The sequence below is a fragment of the Trichosurus vulpecula genome, chromosome 7, assembly GCF_011100635.1.
Source record: "Trichosurus vulpecula isolate mTriVul1 chromosome 7, mTriVul1.pri, whole genome shotgun sequence".
Lineage (NCBI taxonomy): Eukaryota > Metazoa > Chordata > Mammalia > Diprotodontia > Phalangeridae > Trichosurus > Trichosurus vulpecula.
The window spans coordinates 34,797,130-34,824,235 of NC_050579.1; the positions used below are offsets into that span (position 1 = coordinate 34,797,130).

The following is a 27,106-nucleotide window of genomic DNA, read 5'->3' on the forward strand; positions in this document are numbered from 1 at the left end:
GAAGCAGTAGGGAGCCATTGCAGCTTTTTTGAGCAGGGGGATGGCTTGGTCAGACCTATTGTGCTTTGGGAATGTTATTTTGGAAACTCTGTGCCTGATAGATTAAAGCCAATTAGGAGATTCTTTTTTTTCTTTTAATCAGCAATGAAAATTGTTTTTTTTCTTCTTTATTTATTTTTAGTTTTCAATATTCACTTCCATAAGTTTTAAATTTTCTCCCTTTCCCTTCCCCCTTCCTCCCCAAGACCGCCTGTAATTTGATATAGGCTGTACATATACATTCATATTAAACATTTTCACATTAGTCATGTTGTATAGAAGAATTATAATGAATGGGAGAAACCATGAGAAAGAAAATAAAACTGAACAAACAAAAAAAAATAGTCAGCTTCCCTCTGCATTCAGACTCCATAGTTCTTTCCCTGGATGTAGATGGCATTTTCCATCATAAGTCCTTTGAAATTGTTTTAGGTCCTTGCATTGCTGAGAAGGGCTAAGTCTATCAAAATCAGTCATCACACACTGTGGCTGTTATTGTGTACAATGTTCTCCTGGTTCTGCTCACTCCACTCAGCATCCGCTCATGTAAGTCTTTCCAGATTTTTCTGACATACCTGTTCATCATTTCTCATAGCACAATAGTATTCCATTACATTCATGTACCACAACTCATTCAGCCATTCCCCAATTGATGGGCATCCCTTCAATTTCCAATTCTGGGCCATCACAAAGAAAGCTGCTATAAATATTTTTGTACATGTGGGTCCTTTTCCCATTTTTATAATTTCTTTGAGACACAGCCCTAGAAGTGGTATTGCTGGGTCAAAGGGTATGCACATTTTTATAGCTCTTTGGGCATAGTTCCAAATTGCTCTCCAGAAGGGTTGGATCAGCTCACAGCTCCACCAACAATGAATAGTCTTCCAACTTTCCCACATCTTCTCCAACATTTATCATTTTCCTGTTTTGTCATGTTAGCCAATCTGATGGGTGTGATGTGGTACTTCACAGAGTTGTTTTGATTATGCATCTCTCTAATCAATAGTTTCGCAGTAGTGCAGGAAAAAAGAGATGAGGTTCTGAACTAGTATGATGACAGCAGATGAGTAGAGAAGGAGCTGATAGACCAGAATTGATAAGACTTAAGAAATTTCTTCAGTGCCTGAATATTTTATGTGTAATTTCCTAAATTAAGAATAGGATGATAGTCTGGTTGAAACTTTTTATTTCCCCTTTATTTTATTGTCTTGGTATTCCTGACTTCCACATTCTGAACGTTTTATAAGTGTTAGGTTTTTTTTTTAAAACACCCACTGAAAACCCAACAAAAGACTGAATAAGCATAATCTTTTTTTTTTTTTTTAATTATCAGCCTTGTTTACAAATAGTTCTTTTGAGGCCCTGTAAAGTGAATTGCCTTAGACAGGGCATCAGAGGCAAGATAAGGGATTGAGACTTAAAGTCTGGAAATCCATTCTTCTCTTCTGACTATCTTGGTACACTCCCAGTCCTTTCTTACACTGCACCATTATTGCTCAAATGAAATGCAAGCTTAATTTTTAAATTATGTACTGCAGTCCCTTAGGGAAAGAGGGCTTGGAAGGGGGTGGAAAAGGTTACAGATTTGAGCTGTCTCCATGTGTTGCTGCAGCAGGATATTGTTAGGAGATGCTGTGCGGAGGAAGGAAAAGAAGGATAATTAAAGCAATCCTCTGCCAGTAGATTCCTTTCAGTTGTTGATAATCTTCAGATTTATTATTTGCATCTCTTTTAAAACATTGGTCATGTGGCGAGCTTCCCTCTTCCAAGTACAGAAGTTTGACAAAAGAATGGGATTATGGGCAAGTTTGGCAACAGTTTCCTTTTGGGGTACTGAGCATGTGTCTTCAATTTTTAATTTATTCCTAGAACTGATAGCTATTTTCAACCCTTCCTTCCACCTCTCCCATCCCCACTTCTTGAAGATAAAGTAAATAGCTGATTTTGGTCAGATGCGGGTTTCCTTTCTTTTGAAAAATATCTGATGGTCAAGAGACTTAAAAATAATTTCAAATACAATTCATTGCAAACAAAGGTTGAAAGTACTAGCTCCTTAAATGATATTTACATGGCAAGGTGACACTCCATAGAGAACTAAGCTTTGAACTCTGGCTGCAGCTGTTTGCTTCACATTCCATTTTGTAGTATAACGAATGTGAGTAGAGTTCATTCAAGACAATTCTTAGCATTTCTGTCTTGCTTGTTCACCTGCATTTGATGGATAGCTTTTCTTAGATTATTGCGTAAGTGACGTTTCATTGCAACAGTTATGAAGATGGGTGTCAAAGCATTGCCCCTTTCATCAGGGTTTAATCAGAATTCCGTTGAGCAACTTTAGAAAATGACTGCCTGTGGGAGAGTCAGAGGGTGTGGCTGTGTGTGGATTTATGAGTGTGCGGGAGTGTGTGTGTGTTTTGAGAGAGAATGGAGTTTGTATTTTCAGTAATCCACTATAGCAGACTGTATGTAATCCATATGTAGAAAATAACTGGGACTAAGGCCTAAGTAGAAGATGATCAGTTGTATCCAAAGGGTCTTCGTCATGCCTCCAGCCTCCTTTTTGATTTGCAATTCAGATGCTTCACTTTCGAAACTAAACTCAGACGTTCTCCAGCCTAGGTGCACGGCATAAAAAGACTGCAATTCCATTTACAGGGAAGGAATCTTTAAACAACAACAACTGGCCTTTAGCATTTTGAGACGTGCAAAGCATTTTACTTCCATTATTCATTTAAGCCTCAGAACAGCCCTGTAAGGTATAGTTATTTACTCCACTTTATAGAAGAGATTGAGGTTCAGGGACGTTAAGTGACTTGGACTTCACACAAGTGAAGGAAAGAAATCTACTAAATAGGAAGGATGTTTCTTTCCTTCTTTCCAAGGGCTCCCTTTTAATGATCAGAGATCAGAGGGGGTGGGGTGGATTATAGCATTTTGCATAGTCTAGCCTCAGGCATAAAAGAAGATCTGTTTTCATCCTTTTTCTTTAGGTCCTGGCGTTCCTTCTTGTTGTGTCCAGTTTAGGGAGCCCTAAGGACTTCTCCCCATGGCATGTAATAACAGCTCATCTGCTGATTGTGGAAAATTCCGTTTCTCTGTCCACACCTGGCCTGACTTCAGCTGTCAGAGATATGGCAGCAGGAATGTGGAGCCTCATTATGTCTTATGACATTGAACATCAGCCGGGTTTGCCCAGGGAAGAGACCTAGGTTGGAATGTGGTCCAGACATCTTGCAAGTTGTTGGGCTTTGAGCAGGATAGATGCACGTGAGATGGGTGGGGAGCCCAGGCTGAAGTTTCCAGTAACAAGAGTTGTCATTGGCATTCTAGGCATGTGCACAGCATCACGCAGAATACTTAAGTGCTGGTAGCTTTCAGCTCAACAAGAGCCTCTCAGTCTACACAGTCAAATGGCGCCTTTTTTTTTTTTTTTGGCTTGCCCAATTAGGACAACAGAGCATTTTTATACTGAAACAGGTTTCTTTAGCTGACAGTTGAGGATTCTGACCTAGACCAAAAACAGCTGACACTGTCCTTAGAAAAACATTAGCTATTTAGAAAAATGTCTTGTGATGTCAGCATGATGGATAGATATAGCTTATGGTTCAGGTGAGCTGCTTCCTCCAATCAGGCATTTACTATGGAAGCTTTGACTCATCTGCCCTCTAGTGGAGCTCTCATCTTAAGACCTTTTAAATATCTTTTATACTTTTCTTACTCTTGAGAGCTGTGGAGTTCTGTTTTTCTTTGATAGCTTTTCCACTGTTGTTTATAAATGGTTCTTTTCTCTTTGTCTGCAATGTTCCAGGTTTATGCCTGGCCAAACCCCAGCCTTGAATTACTCCAAAGTAGATTATATCCACTTCTGCCAATGCCAGAAGGTGTTAGAGGGCAGAGAGCTCAGTACATCTTTACATTAACTAATCTCTGTGGTGCTCTCACTGAAGAAAGGCAAGAAAGGTACTTCTTTCACTTTTCCCTAATTGGTTCTCTACCCCACACACCATCTTAAACATCTTTCCTTGGCCTTCCCACAGCACCCCCTGAGGGGTACTCTCAGGCAGATAACACACTGGAAGGTTGACAGATCTAGCTGTGATGGTAGCTCAGCCCTGGAGATCTGAATCCTCTCTGATTCCTAAAGAGCTATATAGCTTTGTTCCTTGGGTCAGTCAGAAACATTGCCCAGGCTTCCTGGAGAGAGAGTGAGAAAGAGGCAGAGAGATCTCTATAAAAGTCTAATTTAAGCTTTTATCTTTTGAATTTTAACTTCCCAGGAACATCACACCAGCTCACACGTATATTGAATTTTATGGTTTTCAAAGTGCCTTCCTTACAACAATGCCGTGAGGTCAGGTAATGCGAGAATTATCATCATCTCCAGTATTAAACTAAGGAACCCGAGATCCCATGACATAGTGACAAAGCGAATGTGTTTGTTGTGAATTTGAACTCAGCACTTCAAATCCAGTACCTATCCACTAGCTTCTATTTATAACTTAGTTTTAATGCAGTTGAGTGCCTTTGGTAATGTCGATTTACTAACGACCAAATTTTCTCACAGGTAGACCATGGTAAAAGAATGACCAAATTCCCCTTAGCAGTACTGTCTGCCAGCAGACGTATGTCTTAAATATAATGACTTTGTTTTACCATGGTGCCATCCAATCTCATTCCTTCCTAGTTTATAAACGATTTTATAAAGCTTAAAGAGATAGCAAGGTCAATTTAGGGTTATGCGGGACAGTTTGCAATTGTAAGTAATCACTGTAGTTTGTCCATTTTCCGCATCTGTTCTTTGGTCTCAGTCTCCGAACATGTCTTTGGTTTAGGGCTTTGGTTGGCTGTGCCTTGTACAGCTTAATTCTCTGGTGTTTTGTGGACTTAAAATATCGTATTTTAGTACTTAAGGTATTAGCATTCTAAATATTAAAAGACTTTTGCTGGTGACCCAGGGGTAATGCATTGGATCAGATCCAAACTCCTCCATATGTTGTTAGTGACTTTTATGGTTTGATTCCTTACTTTCGTGTAACCAAAATCATTGGAATAGTTGCTGTCAATGCCTTGTCATGTGGGACATCAAACCGAGACAGGTAAGGAGGGACTAGGACTAGAACAAGTAGACAGAGTAGTTGGGCCGACAAGGTGTGGTAGATAGGCACCAGGCTGAAACTGGGTGACTCTGTGGCACGGTGGCAGTTATTGAAGGCTACTGAGGTGGTAGAGTGGCTTTGAGTTGGAAGAGAACAGAACTTCAGTCGCATCTCAAATATTAGCTGTGTGGCTCTGGGCAAGTACCTTAACCTCTCTGAGTCTCAGTTTTTCATCTACAAAATTGGCATCATCATAATAATATCTACCTCCAGTGTTACTGTGAGGATCAAATGAGATGATTTCTGTAAGTGCAGTTTGTAGACTTTATGATGCTATATAAATGGCAGTGAGTACTGTAAGAAGAGAGGTTGTGGATACTCTGAATCCATAAGGAAAGGTAGAAATCAGAACTCAGGATTGTAAATCAGACTGGAGCAGGGGTGGGGAACTTGAGGACCTAGAGGGCCACATGTGACCTCAAGGCCATAGGTTCCCTACCCTTGGACTGGAGGAAACATGTTTTGGGAGATAGGAAAAAACAGTGGGACAATATCTGATCATCTCATAAATTATCATAGATGCATTGTTATTGTGTTTGTACTTTATCTCGAAGAGGACCAATGACATTAGCAGGGTGATACCTTGACTTGTACGTGAACTGGGTTTAAGGGAGATGGAGCCTAGCAAAGTCATTAGCCTCACTCTGTCCTTCAGAGTCATCAGAGTCCAGTGGCAAGACATAAGTCCTGACGACTGGCGATGGCCCAGGATGCAGTAGGTGACTTTAGCCTTTCAGTTAGCATGCCTGTGAAGCATTGTTTAAACTTTAGAGTGATCGTTACTATACCTTCACCTCTTAGTAGATTAATGAATAGCACATATACATTGATAGCCACATTCAGAATGTGAAAGAGATATGCAGGTATCTTTGTGTCTGCGTTGACCAAGTTGCTAATAGCAGGTTGTGACCAGAGTTCACATTTTCTTCTGTGCCCTATACTGACTGTGCTGTCATTTGGATAAATTATGTCTAAAATGCTTTGGGTTCTTTGAGGACAAGGCTGTTTAAATTCTCATCAAGCTAGTTGGCCATTCTCTGAGGAAGTAGATCATTGGCCATTCCATTTGTCTACATTCATTTTACATCTTTTCAAAGAACGCCATTTTTTTTTCAAAGTGATCACAATGGCATCGTTCCCAAAATAAACGCTTCGCAAGTTTTCCAGAACTTTCTAATGGTGGCTTCCCCACCTCCCCAGTTCCCTTCAAAACATGGGAAAAGCACTGATTTATGGTATTGAGAGCCTCTCCTTCCTCAGGCAGATCCAAAGCCTGAAACAACTGTTCTTTTTCGTGTGAGTTTTGCTCAATGCTTCAAAGATCACATCTGATCTTAGGTTTTACTTCCAGGGATGTTGTCCTAAGGTTCTGGGACCAGGTTAAGTTTTGCTTGTTGCTTTATCTTCCTGATCAAAATAAATCCTGTTCTGAGCCTATTATTCTCCTTGAACTCTCACAAACTTCTCCAGAAATGCAAATGTATTAATACCTAAATCCTTGGCTTAAATCTGCCTCAGAGAATCCATGTAACACATTGAGCTAAATCCTATGTATGGGCCATGTGTGCATCTTACAGGGTTTCCCAACAAGTACAAAGATGGTAAGCTCTAATGGACCCTGTGACCATCCTCATGCCTATATTGGAAATGGAAAATGTCTAAAGGCTCTCAACCAAACTTCACAAAGTAAAGCTTTCCTTCATTCCTTACATCAGCTCTTTACTTGCTAGTCTGAAGGGTTGATAATACTTGGATAAGGAGATTGTGCCACTTGAATCCTAATTATCTAGAAGTTAGTTGAAACAGAGTTGTCTTTGGGAATCTAGAGAGTGACCACAAGTTAGACAACCTACAAAATGTATGAGATTTTCATAAATATTTGTGCATAAGCATTTGAGCTTGTTAGAAAATTCATTCATATCAGAAGGTTACCTACCATTCTCCTTATTTGGGTGAGGAAAAGCACAAAAAGATTTTCTATTCCAAATGCTTGATTCTTGACCATGAAATATTTCCGCAGTAAATTTAAACTTTCATTTTCAAACACATTCAGTAACTTGGTTAAACACTTGTCCCTCAGTAATACAGATGGAGGCATTATGCATTTGAGCATTTTTCAAGGTAGCTAATGAAAAATGTGACTTCCTAGTCAGCAGAACCTAACAAGAGTCTATAGAAAACTCAAATGAATTATTGGCCTACTTCACTTGCTTCCCTAATCACTTATGTTAATAGTTTCATGGGATGCCCCCAAATAGGGACCGTTTGGCCACAGCCACAGAATCTTTAACCATTGCTATTCCTTTAAAGGCTGAGAAGCTCCTGCTTCCATGGTCCTCATTTTCAATCTTTCATTAGCTAGCAACTACTTCTGAGTTACAGAAGCTGCGATTCTAGAATTAGCAATGGCCCTCGGCCCCAGTTAGGTGAGAAGATAGATCTAGGTCCTAGATTCCAAGCACCAAAACCTTTATTTAAGACCCTCTTTGGTGGCAGCCCAATTGTTTGATTGAAAGTTGCTTTAGTTGGCACTATCATAGTTGTTTAATCCACGGAGTTTTTTTGAGCATCTACTGTGGGTCCTGAGCCAAACTGTATACACAGGAATGGATGGATAAGACAATTTCTGTCTTCTAAGAATTAATGGTCTGGTTGGAGAGATTTGACTTTTACACAGATATCTCTAAAAGAAGTCAGAGTGGGAACAGCACAGTGTGTGTAAAAGATCAGGAAATTTTGGTGGACTGCATATGTCAGCAGTATACTGTGGCCTTCCAAAAAGCTAATTCCACCCTTAGGCTGTGCATAACTTAGAAAAAGAACCTAGAACAAGGGAGGTGCTAGTCCCTCTGCACTCTGACCTGGTCAGATCATATCTGAAGTATTGTTTTCAGTTCTGGGACAAGGACAAGAACGTTGATGAGCTAGAACACATGGTGGCATGGTGAGAGGACCGTGTCACACAAGGACTGGTTGAAGGACCTGGGGATGTTTAACCCTGAGAAGAAAAGATTTAAAAGGGGATATGAAAGCTGTCTTCAAGTGTTTGAAGGCCTGTCACATGGAAGAAGGATTAGCGTTATCTTGCTGGGCCCCAAAACACAGAACTAGATCAGGACAGGTGAAAGTTGCCGAGGCAGATTGTGGCTTGATGTAAGGAGACACTTATCAGCAATAAGTGCTATTCAGAGGTAGAATGGAATTCTTCAGGAAAAACAGGGGTTTCCCAAAATGGCATGGGTACCATGAGCATGAGTTCCATAAAGAGGAATAGCAAAAAATAAGGCTGGAAATATTCATTGCCAGGCTTAGCGAGCTGGGCCCCGGCGCTGCCTACACCAGAGCAATGTTCTGCAAGGTGAGTGAATTTTGTCTTGCAGTTCAATTAAGCAGGGATTTATTTAGCACCTACTGTGCAGAAAGAGCACTGTGTTAGGGGCTAGGGCTAATAAAGGTCAGGGATACTTACGCATACATGTCTGTATGATAAATAAATGCCAAAGAGACAGAAACAAAATGTGACGTGTATTCACATAAAGAAGCCAGGATCCCTACTTGGGCAGAGATTTGTGTTTTACTTGCCTTCCGAGCATCAGCCTCACCTGTTTTGTCCCTTTTCTTCTATCCTAGACATTTTTAAGGTTTGGTGTTTGCTACTCAATAGGTAGAAACAGTGTTTGGCAGTTGGCCTTCCAGTTTTTATTTCAACAGAGCAATCCATCACAAGACATTTCCTCGATGGGTCTTTAGGATTTTGAGTGTTCAGGCCATGTTGTCTGTTTTTCTTTAGTCATTGCACACAAACACACAGTTACCTGACAAGGTGGGTGGTTACATCAGATGTCTGCACTTGTCAGGTGTGGTTGGTATGTGAAATTGGCGGCTGGAGGCCAAATGCCTTGAGCTACTACTACCTTGGAAATCCTGAGAGCTGCACCAACCTAATTTCTACCCTCATTGGGTAAGCATTGTTGCTTCTCAGCAATTTGTCAGTGAATCATGGCAAGACAAACCTAACTGGCCATTTTTTTCATTCCATTTAGGTCCTTCCCTACTCAAGACCAGTTCTTTTGTATCCTTCAGCATTCTGTATCCAAAATAAATTGACTCTGAAGGCACTTAATCCATTTCCTTGGCTGGATGTTCTAACACCTCATCTGAGAATAGATTTTTTGGGGATCTTGTGTAGGAAAAACTTTACTGACAATTTCTTTGCCTTTCTTTGTATCAGAGAAAGTTTTCTTTCCCGTGAAACTACTAAAACATATGAGGTGCAAGAAAATGAATGAAAGAGAAAAAATTCTTTGACCCCCAGTGGGGAGGGATCACAGGTGATAAATGTCAGGTTCTTGGTTCAAAGGTGCCGAGGCAAGGTTATTTATGCCACTCAGTGCATCCTTCCATCCATGCTTTCTATTCCACACACTCTAAAAACCACAATTGTGTTTTCAGGGCACATTCATCCAAGAATTCCAAATAAAATCACTTAATATTCTTTTGGCTAACTTATCTTAGGAGTGGGTGGGTGGAAAGGGTAAGAGACCTTTACTACTTATAGCCCATATTGCAACACTGTTATGGGCAATTCCAGGAAATAGTTTTTGGTTATTATAGTTCCCTTGGACAGAAAAATCTGACATTTCTGTTGATTCTTTCTGAACTTTTTTATTTCCTTTCTTGCAAACTCTCTAAGTTCTGGTTAGTGGCTCTGGAATTATTTTCCATTTAATAGTTTCCTTTTCAGCTCCTATAAATACTGATTTTGGTCTAGTTACCAAAGAGGTGCCTCTCTCTCTGCCTGGGCTTCATTGCTCTTTGAGAGTGGTATCTTTTTGGTATCTTCCTTTCTATGGGAGGAGACAGACAAGATCATTCCTGTTCTGTACTCAGGTATTGCCTGCAGACAGTAATGAAAATAGCGTGGGAATGAATGTGATGGAACTGGCCCCCTCGATCCAGGGGAGGGGGCGGAAGGATAGAAAGGTACTCTGGCATGCTTCCAGAAATTAAGACATGCCCATGGTTCATTGGTAGACAGCAACACAGGATGTTTTAAGTTCTTTTTTCCTGTTCCTTTCATCTGTCTACACTTAGCCTGCCCCCCACCCCCGCCCCAGCATGATGGGAACATATTTAACGGGAGGAATCATGCATGTTACTATCAAATTGACAGTCTGTATTTCTTAGGCCTTTTCCAACATTTCCTCAATTTTTCTGTAAGGATCCTCTATAGGATCTTGACCTGGGAGATGTGGGTGGGGAGAGATGGAATGCTTCTGCCTTCTCCTAGCATCCCTACCATGATGTTTGACCACATGCCTTTAAGTGTGTCATAAAGAAGTAAGAAGTGCTCATGAAGAGGTAGCCCTGCTGAAATTCCACCTTTTCCGTGATCATGCATGTCCATTTTCTACTTGGTACCTGTGGCTTTTAGCCTTCAGCTTTTTTGTCTTGTGACAGTCAAACTTATTTGTGGCTTGTTGATGCAGTTTTCCTTCCAAAATCAGTCCAAGTGCTAGGGTTCCCCCTCTGGGCTGGTTAAAGTCAGTCTTCCTGGAGCCGGGGTGCTGCTGGGAGGTGAGTGTGTAGATTCTATCCTAATGCCAAATGCCTGTTAGCAAATGAAGGAATCTCCCATTGTAAAGCCGCCATGCTTGCATCATAGAGATTTTGTTGATAGAGATTTTCGGATTTGTAATTGTTTTTCTCTTTCCTGTCCATACAGGAAGCAGACAGTGGGGAGGAGGAATGCCGGTCCCAGCCCAGGAGGTAAGCGTGCTCACTCCATTTTCTAACATAACGAAGAATGAGTTTCCATAGAAACCATTTTCTCCTTCCTTCTCACCCACCTTTCTAGTTCTCCTTTAGTCTTATTGGCTTAGGTTAGCTTGGCTTTACAAAAGAGGAATATCTATAATCACTGCTGGAGTGGACTTTGTAAAATGGAATTCTTTAAAAGGCTGATGACCAAGCCCAGCAAGGAAGAATGGCAGGTGTTGCTGAGACAGGTGTAAAAAGTTTACACGCATTGGGGGAAAGCCACAAACAATGCAGGGAAATGTTTGCCTCTTTGCCATCTCGGGGTCCAAAGGCAGTTTGTTAGGTTCTGAAGTATAAATAAATTTCCCCAAATGTCAGGAAATCCCAGGGGAGTTTGCATTTGGAGCCCTTTGGATAGGAATTTTGCTCAAAGTAACTGGGTGCCTAAATCATCACAAATGTGAACAGAGTATCATCATCAGTTCAATTATTAGCATCATTATTAGTTCTCAGTAATTTAAAAAAAAAGAAAATCCTGTGTACTTCTCTCTAGAGGTCATTGGTAGGGGCTGTGGAATGAGCCCGGGAAGTGTATGATCAACCCCCTTGGAAGGTGGGATGATGGGTCCCATCCAGGGGTGTGCTTAGGAGAGCAGATTGTTAAATGTTTAGGGTAAGCATTTACATCTTAGAAATCAGCAAATGACACAAATTAGGGCTTGATTTATTGCTTTGTTGATTATGGAGACTTAAGAAACTCATAGAGAAACTGTTACTAAAGAAGATTAAACTGAAAAGTACGTCCTGCCTACACTCTTTCTTCAAAGAGCTAGTGGTTAAACATTTACCATGATACCACATCCCCCTCTTCTTCCTTCCCCCAACTAATTACAGGCGTGGCTTGTTCAGTACAACTACCCCACCCTTTTATAATCCCCCTACTCTTTCTTTTCCTATAACTGATTTCCTCTATGGCTGCCCCAGTCATGGGCCCCTGGGGAGCTTCTAATGAAGCTCCTCTCAGTCCTATGTTCACATGACCTTATCAAGCCTTGCTGGGTCTCTGCAGCAACTTTTCCTATTTTCAGTGAGAGGGAGTGGCACTGGATCAGCAGGCGTGGGCAGGTTGGTATTACATTATCTCTTTCCTCTGGATCCACCCCTCTTCTGAACTTTCCTCTTTCTATTGAAGGTATGCTACCTTTCTTCCAAACACTCAGGTACGCAACCTAGGCCTTCCTTAACTTTCCATTCTCCCTCATCGTACATAGCCAAAACATGTTGTTTCCACCTCCACAACTTCTCTGCTGTCCAACTCCTTCTCTTTACTCACATAGCCATCATCCCAGGGTAAGCCCACCTGGACTATTGCACGAGCCTCTTCAGTAGGCTCCCTCTCTCAAATATCTTCCCCATTCCAATCCATCCACTCAGTTGCCAAAGTGATTTTCCTGAAGCACACGCAGGTCTGACTGTCAGGCCCCTCCAATAGCATGCCTTTGACTCTAGGATCTAGTATTATTTCATTTGGCTCTCATCCTTTTCAAATTTCTGTTTTTTACAGTAGTACATGTACACAACATAAATAAGTAAATGGACACATTAGAGGCACATACTCATTATGGTTGCATGCTATCACACCACTGCTCTGCATACATTCTTTGCCTCTCCTTCACTTCTCCAAGGCAGACTAACTTGTCACTCAGCGTGACATCTTTTGGCAGCTCTTACACACTGCTTAATACATCATTTCCCAAATGTGCACTTTGCTCTTTGGACTAAAGGAACCTGATTAGCTCATCTGTATAACATATAGCCCATCCAAGCTTTTAAAATATATTGAATTCCCACCCCTATTTAATGTGAGTAGCATGTTCTTACAAGGACACTAATCACTTACTATGTTTTTTTTAAAGCAATAAGAGAAGCCAGGGAGGTGTAATAACATTTCCGCTATCTCCTTATTATTGCCCAAGATGACTCTTCCCTCCTTTGAGCACTAGCCTCATCACATTGATTTGGGAACTCATCATATTGATCAGAAAATCCCCTGATCAACTCCCATTGTACTTCCAATCTAGCTGATTAACTGAAGGCAAAGAAACTTTTCTTCACTGCCAGCCAGATACCCCTTGTAGTCATATAGTATGCTAGACATTCATTCTTTGGCTTTGGCTGGTTCAGAGAGTGAGTGCTAGCTTTCTCCAGGGCTTATGTAGGATCCTAGAAAACCAAAAGTGAAGTAACAACCTTTGACTGGATGTGTTTAAACTCATCTTGCCAGCATTCAGACATAGGGATTTCAGTGGCAAGCAGTGTATCATTATATCAGGAAGTCAATTTTAGGTAATAAAGAAGACATTCTGTTAACAGTCTCCTGTTGTAACAAAGTACCATTTCTTTCTTAAAAGTCTTAAGAAGAACTTTCTGAGTTCAGGTAGTTACTATCTTCATCCATGGTGGATATGTTTAAAGTTTGTTCATTTTGTGCTGTTCAAAGCTTGACAGTATTTGATGTTTCTCAGAGCATAGCAGTCAAATAGGACCTAGGGACTGAATTTCAAAGCAAGTGATGGAAAACTACTTGCTTTGGTGAAAAGATAAATGTCTGAAAACCCTGCTAGTCATTTGCATCTTTCCTGTTTTTCATTTAATAGCCCATATCCTAACCTGGGACATCTAAACAATGTCACTGAAAGAAGATAGGATAGGGGTCATGCTGTCTAACCCAAAGACACTTACTAAATTTTTTTACATAAAGATGAATTACAGCCAGAGACAAAGGCACTGAATTTAGATGATAAACATTTTCATCATAACAGAATTTTCCCCCTACTATATAGCCTAAACTTCAGTTTGAGAATTGGATTGAGTATTTGGAAAAGGAGTAGGCTTTTAAAGTTCTTCAGTTCAACTATTTATTGGATCATAGAATTCTAAAGAGACCTTAAGAGAGTTTTTATTTCACCTCCGCATTTTAGGCAGAATGTCTAAACCTATCTGGAAGAGATTTTATAGGGGAAAAGTTCAGCATCTTAGGGAATAGAGATTATACAATCCTTTCTGTCCCCTATGTCATTAAGGATTTTTGTTTTTGAAATGATGTATATGACCTTAAGCGGTTTTTAAAAAATTCGGATCTAAATTCTCTCTCTGCATTCCCTCCTCCCCAGATTTAGAGAGCAGGAAAAACAAAGCCCTCATTACAAACATGTTTAGTCAAGCAAAACAGATTGCCACATTGGCCATATTAAAAAATATGTATCGCTATGTACTCTGAGTTCACTGTCAGGAGGTGGGCAGCGGCATGTTTCAGCTTGAGTCGTCTGGAACCGTGGCTGGTCATTGCATTGATCAGTTATATCAGGTCATATAGGTCTTCCAAGGTTTTTCTGAAAACATCCTCTTCATCATTTCTTACAACACAATAATATTCCATCACATTCATAGGCCGCTGCTTATTTAGCCATTCTCGAGTTGATGGCCATCCCCTCACCTTCCAGTTCTTTGCCACCACAAAAAGAGCTACCACAAACATTTTTGTGCGTATGAGTTCTGCCCTTCAGGTTTTCCCAGTGCTTCCCTGGAACCCTGTGAGATAAGTCATGTAAATATTATTGTACCTGTTTTACAGATGAAGATAATGAAGTTAAGGGATGGTAAGTGACTTGTTCATTGTCTCACAGCTGGCAGAGCCAAGAGCCAGACTTTGAACTCAGGTCTTCTTGCTCTAGGTGGTCATTCTTTCCAGCATCCCACACTGCTGTTGTTTTAAAATCACCCTAAAGGGCTAGTAGTTCTTTTTCATACCCAACCAACTTCTCTGCTGCTTTCATTTAAACCATCTTCTTTGGTCCTTCATAGTCATAGAAAATAACTGTTCTGTTTTCTTGTAAAGCCTATCCATGTATTGGAAAACACTAATCATCATCTCTTCTCTTCTCCTGGCAGAGTTCCGTTAGCTTTTCTTGATAGAACATATTTTTCATCCATTTAAGTTTTTTATTATTTTTTCTGGACCCTTTCTGGGCTCCCTGTCTTTTTAAAGCACATTGAGAACCCTGGCCATGGTACTCTAATAAGGGTAGAGAGAATCAGTGGTAGATTACTGCTGTCAGTAAAACAAGGGCATTGTGAAATGACAGGGCCCTGAAATATTTGGAGGGAGTGGCATATGAGTGCCTGCCTGAGTCACCAGTGGCATGAGAAGAAAAACTGACCAGAAGGTACATTGTGGCCGGATCAGCCTTAGTCACCCTCATCTATAAGGTCTCGCTCCATGAGAAGGCACCATGAGAGTGAAGAGAAGCAGTGTCTAAGTGTGCAGCGCTGCCTTGTGGTAATCTCCCATCAGAATGCTTCTCCACACCCAAATAGAAAAGCCAGAAGCTTGTGGTCACTCAATTCAGTAAACATTTAGTCATTACCTGCTGTGTGCAAGGCATTGTCCATGATGCATGAAACGTTAACAAAGCAAGACACGGCAAATAAGGAACTCCCCAGAATGTCAAAGGTGACCACGTGTGGAAGCAGTGGCGCATGGGGGAAAGGCACAGACAGGTCATGGGCAAAGCAGGGATGGACCAGAGATGGACTATCCAGCTTCTGGACCTGACTGCACATGACGGCAAGCAGCAAACCTGGAGGTTGAAAAAGCCGTGGTGTGACCTGCTGTCCCTGTCCAGAGTAACAGAGCTGCTGTCTCCTCTGGGACCTGCCAGGTGTGACCATTAGGGGGCACACAGAACTATGCTCCCTCCCCAGCTCGATGTGTTTTCTGGACATTGCTTCCCAGGCATCTCTTTGACATGCACAGAGCCCCCATTTTAGGCTATTGTTGCTAAACCTCCCCCCCCACCGCCACTGTAGCCTTCTAATTTCAGTGAAGCATTCTTTCTCTCTGAAGAATGCATTCCCATACCCTCTTATTTCTTTCATATTTTTTCATATTTTTGGCTTGTAGTCTCTCTCCTTTTTCCCAAGGTTTTCATTAGGGCACAAAAGACATAAATCTCCAGCCTGGTTTGAAAGGAGACTCCAAATAATGTAGAAGCTGTCAGGAAATGAGGTGCCTTTTTTTAGAGACTAAGTAAATAATTTGGTTCCTTTTTAAGATGCTGCTCTTTGGGGCATCCCCACACTACTTGGCTTTGCAAAACCACCTTCTGGAAAAGCTCATTCCTTTATTGTGCAAACTAAAAGGTTGATCAAGCCTCAAATGCCAGGCACTGCTAAGAATTAGCCTTGGCTACATGACTTATGAGGGGCGGCCACCCCTATAAATACCTTCCCTAGAACTGAGAACCTGCCCTTGTGGTCCTTCCTTTTTTTGTCCTTAATTCCTTTTCCAGAACCAGGCCTGATGTTGAGCAAAAATCTCACATTCCTGAATGAAACATACAAATGAAAAATGCCCTCAGCTAAAGTGGAAGTGTGGTCCTCGCTCTCTGCTCAGCATGTTTTTGTTACTATTTCCCATAGTTCAGTTGTGTACTTATTAGGGAACTGGAAGTGGTTAAGACAGATAAACCCTTCTGCTTACAGCGCTATTGCTCTTCTTGAGATACAAAAACTCAGACGGATGTCAGGGATCTCAGGTATTGCTGCCAGGGATGTGAATTGCAGGTGATCTCTGCCAGCCAGTCTAAGTGACTCTTTCTTTTGTCCTCTCCTAGGGTCACCAGAGGGCATCCACCCGTTGAACTGGGGCCCTTCTTTGCTTTCTTTTGACATTTGGAGGAATCCATTTGGAGCTAACCCTTTACCACTTCCTCCCACCATGTAAACAGTTCATCTTCATTTCTTCTCATACACTTTTGGATGGCATTCTCTATTTTGGTGACATCATATTCTACCTTGTACTTACTTGGCTGTAATGTACTGCAATCTGCTTACACTCAGCCATATACTTGTCTATGCCTTATGCTGAATTTCATTTTTTTTTTCAAAAAATATAGTACTCTTTGACTTACAGCCATTGGCTGGTGGTTGTCCTTAGTTCTCAAAGAAGACCAAAATTACATCACTATGTTGGGGTCAAGGTACAGTGTGTCCAACTGTGGCTGATCAGAAGGCTCTACCACAGTTCAAGCACAAAGAGTCCACATGAACATTTGGAGTAGAGATTGCTCTAAATTTGTGCATCGCATGTTTCTTTGGAGCTACTGCAATTTGCTTTGCTTACAGAGCACGGCGTCTTTTTTAATGTAGGCGTACCATGTAGGCAGTCCTGTGCCACTGTCTCCCTTGTCCAGAGAGGCTTTGAAAATATTCTTGTTTTGCTTCTTCTGACCTCCATGTGAGCATCTGCCTTATGTGAATTCTCCATAAAATAGTCTTTTAGGCAAATATACGTTTAGTATCTGTCATGATCTTTAAATGCCAAAGAGTGGACTTCATCTTTGATCCTGGAGATGGACGGAACCACTGGAGTTTATTGAGTGGGAGAGTGATATCATCAGATTGTTGCTTTAGGAAAATCACTTTGGCATCTGCTTAGAGGATGGGCTGGGGTAGGAAGAGATTTGAAGCAGGGAGTAATTATAAATCTCACTTAAGAAGCTTTGCATTGTTCTGGGGCTTAACTTAATTAGCACAACAGCTTCACCAAAAAGGGGTATCTAAAGAGAATATTTGTAAGGAATTTTTCCTTGACTTGGAGTCTGCACTGGACATCCTCTGTGACAGTGGTGCAAACACCTCCTTGTTTTGTGTCTAGCTTTATACTAATCCATCAACCAACAAACATTCATTCAATGCCTACTATGTGCCAGGCATTATTCTAGGTTCTGGGAATTCAGAAGCACAAATGAAATAGACCTTGCCCTCAAGGAATTTATTTTCTATCAAGAGAAACAATATATTCAAGGTAATTTGGGGGTGGGAGGGAGGGAGGTACTAGAGAGAAGTTATCTCTTAAGACATCTTGTATAATTTTGACATAGGTACTGGAAACAGGTTTCCATAGGACACCCTTCAAGGTGTTCTTTTGTTCCCATGAATCAAATACAAGTTTTCGTAGTCAATATATATGATGAGCATTGTGATAAATGATAAGATATTGTATTCTGTAATCAAATGCTACTTGCAACACCTTTCATGTTCCTTTCTAATATCCTCATGAAGAATGCCCTTGAAGTATATCTAGATAATTCACAGAAGAATTTTAGATAGATGAGCTAAACTGTACATATGCATGAATAGTTATTGATGTTTGCTTGGTCACCTTTTGGGGGTAATGATAAGGTCTGAGTTTTTTTCCGTGTCACTATCTTCCCCTCCTCTCTTGATCACTGATAATTCTAGGAACTATATGAATCCAATTATAAAACACTTAGCAGAAATAAAGACGGACCTAAATAATTAGAGAAATGTTAATTACTCATGGGTTGGTCGAGCCAATATGATAAAAATGACAATACAACCTTAATTTACTTCTTAGTGCTGTGCCAAACTCCAAAAGGAATATTTTATGAAGCTAGAAAAAATGGTAACAAAATTTATCTGAAGGAACAGAAGATCAAGAACCTCAGGGGTAATAATGAAAAGAAGTGAGAAGGAAAGGGGCCTGTCAGTACTACATCTCAAATTGTACTGCAAAAGAAGTAATCATCAAAACATTCAAATTTGGCATTGGTTTGACAAGAGGGAGAGTTCAATCAGTGAAACAGATTAGGTATACAACATACAGAAGCAAATATGCAGTAGCATAGTGTTTGATAAACCTAAAGACCCAGTTACTGGGGGAAGAATTGACCATTTGACAAAAGTTGCTGATAAAACTGGACTCCAAATGGATGCCTGAACTCTAGATATAAAAGGTCGCGTCATAAATGAAATAAAGAAGCAAGGAATGAATTACCTTTTAAATGTATAGATAGGGTAAGTTCATTATCAAACAAGAGACAGAGAGGATCGCATAAGATAAAATGGACAGTTTTGATGATGCAAAATTAAAACTTTTTGCACAAATAAATCCAATTTAGCTAAATTTAGAAGGGAAGCAATTAACCAGGAGAAAAATCTTTGGCATCAAGTTTCTCTGCTAAAAGGCTCATATCCCAGATATATAAGTTATTGTTTCAAATTTATAAGACTGAGAGCTGTTTTCCAATAGATAAATGGGCAAAGGATATAAATGAGAAGTTTTCAAAGGAAGAAATCCAAGCTATTAGTAACCATATGAAAAAAATATTCCAAACCACCAATAACTAGAGAAATGCAGATTAAAGCCACTTTGACTTTCCATCTTATACCCATCAGATTGCAAAGATGACAAAAGAGGAAAATGACAAATGTTGGAGGGTTTGTATAGTAGGGCACTGCTGGTGGAGCTGTGAATTGGTGCAGCCATTCTGGAAAGCAATTTGGAACCATGCTTCAAAAGTCACTAAACTGTGCGTACCCTTTGACCTAGCTCTACCACTATTAGACCTATATCCCAAGGAAATCAGGGATAGAGGAAAAAGACCTATGTATACAGATCCATTTATAACAAGCTCTTTTCGTGGTAGCCAAAAATTAGAACCTAAGGAGGATTGTCTTCCTGTCGGGCAATGGCCAAACAAGTTGTAGTATTGCAATGTAATGGAGTATTGTGCAATGAGAAAAACATGGACAGCTTCCGAGAAAACTGAGAAGACCTTTCAACTGATGCAGAATAAAGAGAGCACAGCTAGGTGAACAATTTATACAGTGATAAAAGCGACACTCTCCTCTTTTCAGAGAAGGGATGAATTTAAAATGCAGTAAGAAACGTAGAGTTTCTAACACAGCCACATTTGTTTTGCTGTACTTTGCTTTATTTTTCAGATTTAAAAAAAAAATTTGCTCTGTGTGTGTGTGTGTATGTGTGTTGGGCAGGAAGGGTGTAGGAGGAGGGAGATTGGTGTCTTAGTGTCTTTGAACATGTGCAGCCTCCTTTACTCACTCATCCTTTGCATATGCTGGTCTTATCTAGCCCCTGTTTCCCTTATTTGTCTTCCTCAGTGTCACTTCCATTTGTTCTCTAAGCACATCTGGGAATATAATGTTAGAATCCTTGGGGGAGGTTTCTGTCATCCTTGATGATAAAAATAATTTGTTATAAAAAAAATTTTTTGAAGACACTTTCCAACATTATCTGTTTGGTCCTCCTTCCCATTTCATCTTTATATTGCCCTCGGGATGTCTTTCTTAATTGGGTCTCTTGCCAAGCTTTCCCTTAAAGTGTTTTTTCCTTCTCTTTGTTTTATGAGGTGATACTGCTTATAACCTTCCTATATCCTTCTCCATAAGATAAACCAGTGTTGCCTTTGGCTGCCATATTTTTCCTTTCAGCAAGTTAAGTCAACCACTTGCTGACTAAGGTGCTTTGTAAAAGGCATTATGGCAAGCCACTTACATTGGTTTAACTTCAATGTGGAATTTTTCATTATTGGTATAATCTATGATCTTTCCTCCATCCATTTCCTATTTTTCAGCATCAGTAGCTGGTCAGGTTAAAGTTGTTTTAATTGCATTTAATTATCTTTTTCTGTTTTCCTTCTCCGTGTGGTAGCTAAAGAACAAATCAATCCTTAAAAAAAGGTTTTATGATAAGCTTGCAGATCAGAACTGTTGAATTTAATACAAAATCTCTGGGTTTTTTCCAACTTCTATTTTGATGCCTTTTTACTTATGGGTATAGGTAGTAGATGCTTGCAGGAATTATTCGCATGCATCTTTTTTTTCCCTCATACATCTAAAGCATTTTTGAAAGGGAATAATGACTACCGAAAGATTCCCAACATAATTAGAAAAAAGTGTTCCCAGATTACTGGTCTCTTCACTTCACTGTCAGCATCGATAATTCAGTCTCTTAAAAATTATGAAGAAACCATCTGGTAGGGAAATAAATAAAATCAAATTAATAGCATTTTCTAAAATTGACAAGTTGATTATGATTATTATTTTTAGTGAAGGTCCTTAGGAAGATTTTGTTTGAAATATTTGCCACCCTGCTATCAGGTACCTAGTGTACAAAGGAACTAAAGAATAAGTGATTTTCTACTTTAAAACGGCATTATTTATCTCAGCACAGCTATCCTTCACTATATGATAGTTTGTTGTTTTTTTTCAATGAGCCTTTCAGTTGTAGACTTTTATACAAATCTGTCTCTATCTGCTCTGTTGATTGAATCAGATCAATTCAGCCTCACCATGATGTGATTTTTATGGAAAATTCTGTGCTACATTGTTAGCCTTCCAGTGTTAGGCCCCAAGTCTACATAGTTGATATGCTCCTATATAGATAATTTATTGACAACAGGAGGCATCAGATAAAATCTGAACATCCAGGGTCCCAAGGTTATAAAAAGAGCATAGGACTAGACATCAGATAATTTGAGTTTTGTGCTTGTTCTCCCACTTACTACCTTTGTGACGTTGGACAAGTCACTTAACTTTCATGGACTTCAGTTTCTTCAGTTGTCAGATGGGGATGCTAACACTCCTTCTGCCTCCTTCATTGGACATCAAAGAGTTTTAGAATTGAACGAGACCCCAGCAGCCATCTGTTCCGACTAGTACTTGAACAGCACGCACAGCAAATGGCCTCAGAGTGAAGACCTTTATTCAGAGGGAGCCAACTTCCAAATGTCCTTGTACCTCACTCCTTCTAGACCTTATTCTTCATCTTCGCCATGACCTTTAGCTCCTCTGTTACTCCATGCTCTCCCAGGCCATCATCCCTGTTCTGGCTTTACTTTCCTCCCTTCCCAATTTTGACCTATGATTAACTAATTTATTTATAATTATATTGCCATTTATGCTAGAATCTCTTTTCCCCTTGTTCTGTTACCACTTATGCCTTACTAAACCCCAACACTTAATTAACCCCACCCCCATATGCCTTCTTTTCTCTTACTTAACTGCTGCTGAATGGTGCCAGACTGTGTCAACTACAAATATGTTATCTAATCTCACCTGGACCCCTTGGTAGCAAGGTAATCCTTCTACTCCTCCCTAATTGATTCTCTATCCCACTTCCCACCACAATTGTCCTTAACTTCTTTTGTTCATAAGCTACCCCAATTACCCACTGGACATTCTTTCTCCTGTGGTTTTCATGATGCTGCTCTCCCTGGTTCTCCTTCTACTTGTCTGGCGACTCCTTAATTTTTACGTTCTGCACCCTGTGTGTGTGTGTGGGTCTACCTCAGAGCTCTGTCAGGCCCTCTTTTTCATTCCAAACTTTCCTGGTGATTAAATCTACGATCATCACTATGCAAAAATCTGATCATTCTCAAATCGTTCTCACGCCTGGTTATCTGGCCCTGTTGTCTCTGGAGCTCAGGCCTTGTGTAACCAGCCACCTATTGGTCATTTTAAACTGGTCCCCTAAGTATCTCAACTCAGAATTGAAACCCTTTCTCCCCCAATCCCCACCCCTTTCTCAATTTCCTATTTCTGATAAAGACAAAACAGTGCTTTTCATCACTGGAGTTTGCCTCCTCAGAGTCATTCCCTCTCCCTCTGCTCTCATGCATTTGTCGCCAAGTCTGGTAGATTCTCCCCTCCACAACAATCTCTTGAATCTGGACCCTCCTCACATGGCCCCTGCCATGGTCCAGGCACCCCATCATCTCTCACCAGGACTGTGGAAGTGGCCTCCTACTTGGTCTTCCTTTCTCTGATCTGACCTCCATAAGTGATCTTCTTAAATTACAGATCTAAACAAGTCACTCCTCTACTCAAGAAATCCAGTGGCTCCCTATTCCTTGTATGATCAAACATAAATCCCTTTACAACCTGGCCTAGCCTACCTTTCCAGCTTTGTTACACTTTATTCCACTTTATACACTCTATAGCCCTGGCACCTTGCCTTCTTCATGTCCTTCACATGTGACCTCAATTTCCCAACTCCATGCCTAGAATACGCTCCTTCCTCACCTATTCTAAGAGGCAGCTTGTAGAATCCTTTATTTGCTTTGAAACCGTCTCCATGAATCCTTTCCTGACCCCCTACAGTGCATGTAATGTAGTAATGCTGTCTATGTATTACTCCCACAACTACCTCAAATCCTCAAAGTTATTTTGTATCTGTGTGGTATATGCTTATTTATTTACATGTTGTCTCCCCTGGTAGAAGGTGAGCTCCATAAAGTCAGGGCCTGCCACAGAGTAGGCACCTAATAAACGTTCATTGGTTGTTTGCTAGCTTGATTAGTCGATCAAATGCTTTCCCACCAATCTAGGTAAGTTATACATACCAATTTAGAATCTCTGTCAGAGAAAGGCAGTGAGCTTAGTCTGGCATGACTTGTTTTGGGTTGAAGTCATCCTGGTTCTTTGTGACCACCACTTTATTTTCTAGGTGGTCCCTGCCATCTCTGTAATATTCATTCCATTCTAGAATCTTGCCAGGATTCACCACCAAGCTCATTGGCCTCTACCAGTTCCAGCTTCTCTTCTTTAGTGGTCAGAAGGGAGTGGGGAAGTACTTTCAAAACAATCAAGCGTGAGACAAAAATAGAGTAGTGTCTTGACAATCATCATGCCTGCTCTGATGCTTCATGGCAAGGAGTGATCATGGTTTCTTAAAGTCTGTGCCAGCAAAGCCCAATTTCTGGTAATCCCTGCCAAGCTTGGTGGCCTCAATTATAAGCAATGCATTGTACATCTCACTAGATAAATTCAGAGAAGTTTATCACCAGAGTATGAATTTTTATTCTTTTCATAGTAATACAGACTATAATACACTACAGCATGGAGAAATCACAAATTCTTGAAGTATTATTATCCCTCTAAACTCCTTGCCTTTGTTTTTGCAGCCTCAGAACTCAGTCTTCTCTGTATTTACACAGTGAATCTGATTGTCCCCGGGACCTCCCTTCTTGTTTTCAAAGGCTTAATAGCTCTTTTTTAATGTTTGAAAATAAACCCACAGTTTAATGGTCGGCTAGAAATTCATAGTAGTTACTGTGGGCATCCAGGAAGAGGAAAGGGTTATTAAGCTCCAATCAAGTTTCTTCTTTTATTATAGATCTGGTATCAATTTATATCTGGAAGTTTCTAATTTTCCATGAACAGATCTCATCTGACTCAATTTGATTTCTCATCAGTGGTCACTGCCATTTAATGGCAATTAAGAAAGTCTTGTCTAAAAGGTGAGGATTACCTTGGTTCATTCATTTAGTAAATTCTTACTGAGCATCTACTAAGTCTACGCTATTCCACGAGGTGCAGAATAAGTAATTTTTGTAACTAACCCTGAAGGATTTCACCCTTTATAATCTCTTCAGCTGAGAGGCTGTACTTTAGGCGTAAATTGGCAGGGACAAAACTGAACGAACTTTGGTAGACTCATCTAGGGACTAAGAGCTAATTTAGGCTCTCTGGTATTGCATGTACTGTTCAGTAGCAAATGGATTGTATTAGTAAATGCTGTTCCCGGACTACATCGGGTTGTTAATTATTAACTGGGATTTTCCCCCAGGCTGAGCAGTAGTATGAATAGCAAGGGAGAGGTGTTGCCTGTTATTTAGTGCAGCCCCAAAGTTGGGTTGAAATATCAGAGCATAAAGATTCAGGAGCTTTTAAAAAGGCATTATTATTGATGGTCAGATTTTTGCCTGTAAACAGTATCAACACTTAAGCAGATAAAAATTTGTGCATTTTTGTGTGTAATTGTTCACCTTTTTGGTATTAGAAACAAAGGAGTTCTTCCAAAACTAGGTTTATGAGGTAGATTTCTGTATGTGGCCTACCCCCTATGGGGGTCTCAGATGCTTGATCAGAAGCCCTCAAAGGAGCTGCCTTTAGATGGCACCTACATTACAAAACAAGTCAATGTTAGAGGAAGGGCAGTTAAAAACTGCTGCACAAGAAAAGAAATGAGCAAATAACCTGTCTTCCCACCCCACCCTTTTTAAAATGAGAAGGATAGCACATTCTTTGACATGCAGTTGGAATCAATTACAGTCACCCTAGGTGAATGGCTTAGCAATAACCAAAGTACTCCTAGGTGATCCTCATAATCTTAAGGAAACATAACTTTGGGCCTCTCATTAAAAGGGTGGTGGTCTGTATTTCTATGACATAAAACATCTGTTCTGGCATCCCCTGGGACAGGAACAGATGTTGGCTTCAGCTTTATAGACTGTATGGAAGTACAGGAAAGGAGTGCTAGGGGGCATTACAAATCATTTCAAATGATAAAGACTCTGTAATATTTTGGTTTATGTGTAGTGTTGATTCAAGCTGAAGACTTGATCTGTAGTTTAAATGAGGAAATGTTGGGGAAGGGGAAGGGTGTAGATCATTGCCTATAAACTTGCATATGGAATTCCAAGTTCCTCATAGTGCCTCAGTCTATTATTTCTGGTCTGCAAGAGCCACAGGATAGATATAATAAAGTGGCATTGAGCTGGAATGTCAGCTTCCACTATATGAAGCTTCTAAGGTGGCTTTTTTTTTCATACTGTATTAAAAAAAATGTTAAATGATTCCAAGTAAAAGACAAATCTCTGCCCAAGTGGGGATCTTGGCTTTTTCATGTGAAAAAGGATGTGCACAGTTAAGTTTGACTCACCAGAAAACTCTTCCATTTTAGTTTGAGGAATCCACATCTAACCTGTTTTTAAAATGCAGTTGCAGATCTGTTATCTTTCTCTCAATCTTTCCTCTTAAACCACCAATTCCATGTCAAGCTGGATCTGGCCCATCGTTCAGATTCTCGTTGTCTCAACAAATTCAGCTCATATTGCTCACTGCTCAGAGGCAAGAATGACTCTACAGGGTCTTTTCAAATTCATATAGCCACTAAGAGGTCAGATGATTTGATTCTTTGAAAAAAAAATGTAACCTCTGCCCTGGTTTGCCTTCCCATCTCTCTGGATTGTTTGCTCGTGGGCCTGAGGTGATGATTAAGAGAGGGAGAGACTGGCAGAGTGGTTTCTGATAACCCTGGCATACATGCCAGAGGGTGATTGCCTCTCTCTAGTCGTGGGGGTCTTGGTAAACTATTGCTTGCAACAGGGAGAAGTCCTATAATAGAAGAAAGGGGGGATTAAAGGCAAGTGGTGGGTGACTTGAAAATACATGGTGAAATGTAGAAGCCATGACCAGCATTGCCCTAAAGGCAAGATGCCCAGAGAGGAAGACCGAAGACCAGTGCTGGGAGAAGTGATGAGTCCAGAACTGAAAAGATGGGAGGTATTGAAGAGAGACCACCTGGAACTGTGGAGGCTGCTAGTTATTGTAAATCTCATTAGACTGGTGAACTTGAGGGGAAGATTGATTTCCCTTACTGTCTTCCTCAGTTTCCCTGATTTTCTAGTTGACAGTTCTGAAGTAGGTTGTGGGAAACCTCTCCCTTTATGCCTTTCCACCGCCACACCCCAAGATCTAGGTGGTTTAGGAATGGGTCGAGATGGCTTTCTCACTATAGGAGCACTTGGTCTATTTCTTTTCTGTTTTATTCCCTGTATAATCAGCTATGTGACCATGTCGCATTAAATGTCTGACTCCTATGAATGCAGAGAGGAAAGTCTGGACAGGGCGAGAGCTCATGACCTAATTATGTTTGGTAGATTTCACATTTCAGTATTTTGAACAGTATTCCATTTCCTTCCCTCTGCCGATTTCAGACCTGGCCAGTCAATATGCCTTTCTTAAATAACATCAGGTAGCAGTAACCTCTGATTACGAACTAAATTGAACAATATATAGCCAAGTGACCCAGAATGCTTAATGCACTGCTTGCAAAGCATGTTCTTGTAGTGCAGGGAGCAGCCTAGGTGTTTTCCAGCTTGTCACTATTTCATGGAGAAGCCTTTTAAGAAGGCTGTCTTATTGGTGAGTCAGAGAACCTGACAAGCCACTAGTCTAGTGACTCAAGTAGAAGGCTGCTTGGTAGACAACTCAGATACTACACTCATTCATCGGATAATTGATAAGGTGATTTTCTGCATTCGTAAGGAAGGTAGCATTACCCAAGAACCCCAGGTGAAGGTCCCCAAAGGAGCATAAGGGTTTTTCATATACTTCTCTCTGGCAACCTGGGACACAGCCCTGAGGGGTTCAGGTTTTCATCAGTTGTGAATATGACAACATGGTGATGGAGTAAATGAACAGTTGCTTTTAGTAGAAACACTTTCTGGGGTTTAGGCTCTTAGGGAATCAGTTCTTTA

General features: G+C 40.5%; 1 protein-coding gene across 1 annotated transcript in view; it reads left to right on the forward strand.

Moving 5' to 3' along the window:
• Positions 1–27,106, forward strand: part of SSH2 (slingshot protein phosphatase 2) — a 247,613-nt gene that overhangs the window by 94,449 nt on the left and 126,058 nt on the right. Inside the window, exon 3 of the mRNA XM_036766773.1 lies at positions 10,921–10,964. Coding sequence (XP_036622668.1) covers positions 10,921–10,964 — 44 coding nt within the window. The remainder of the gene's footprint in view (positions 1–10,920; positions 10,965–27,106) is intronic.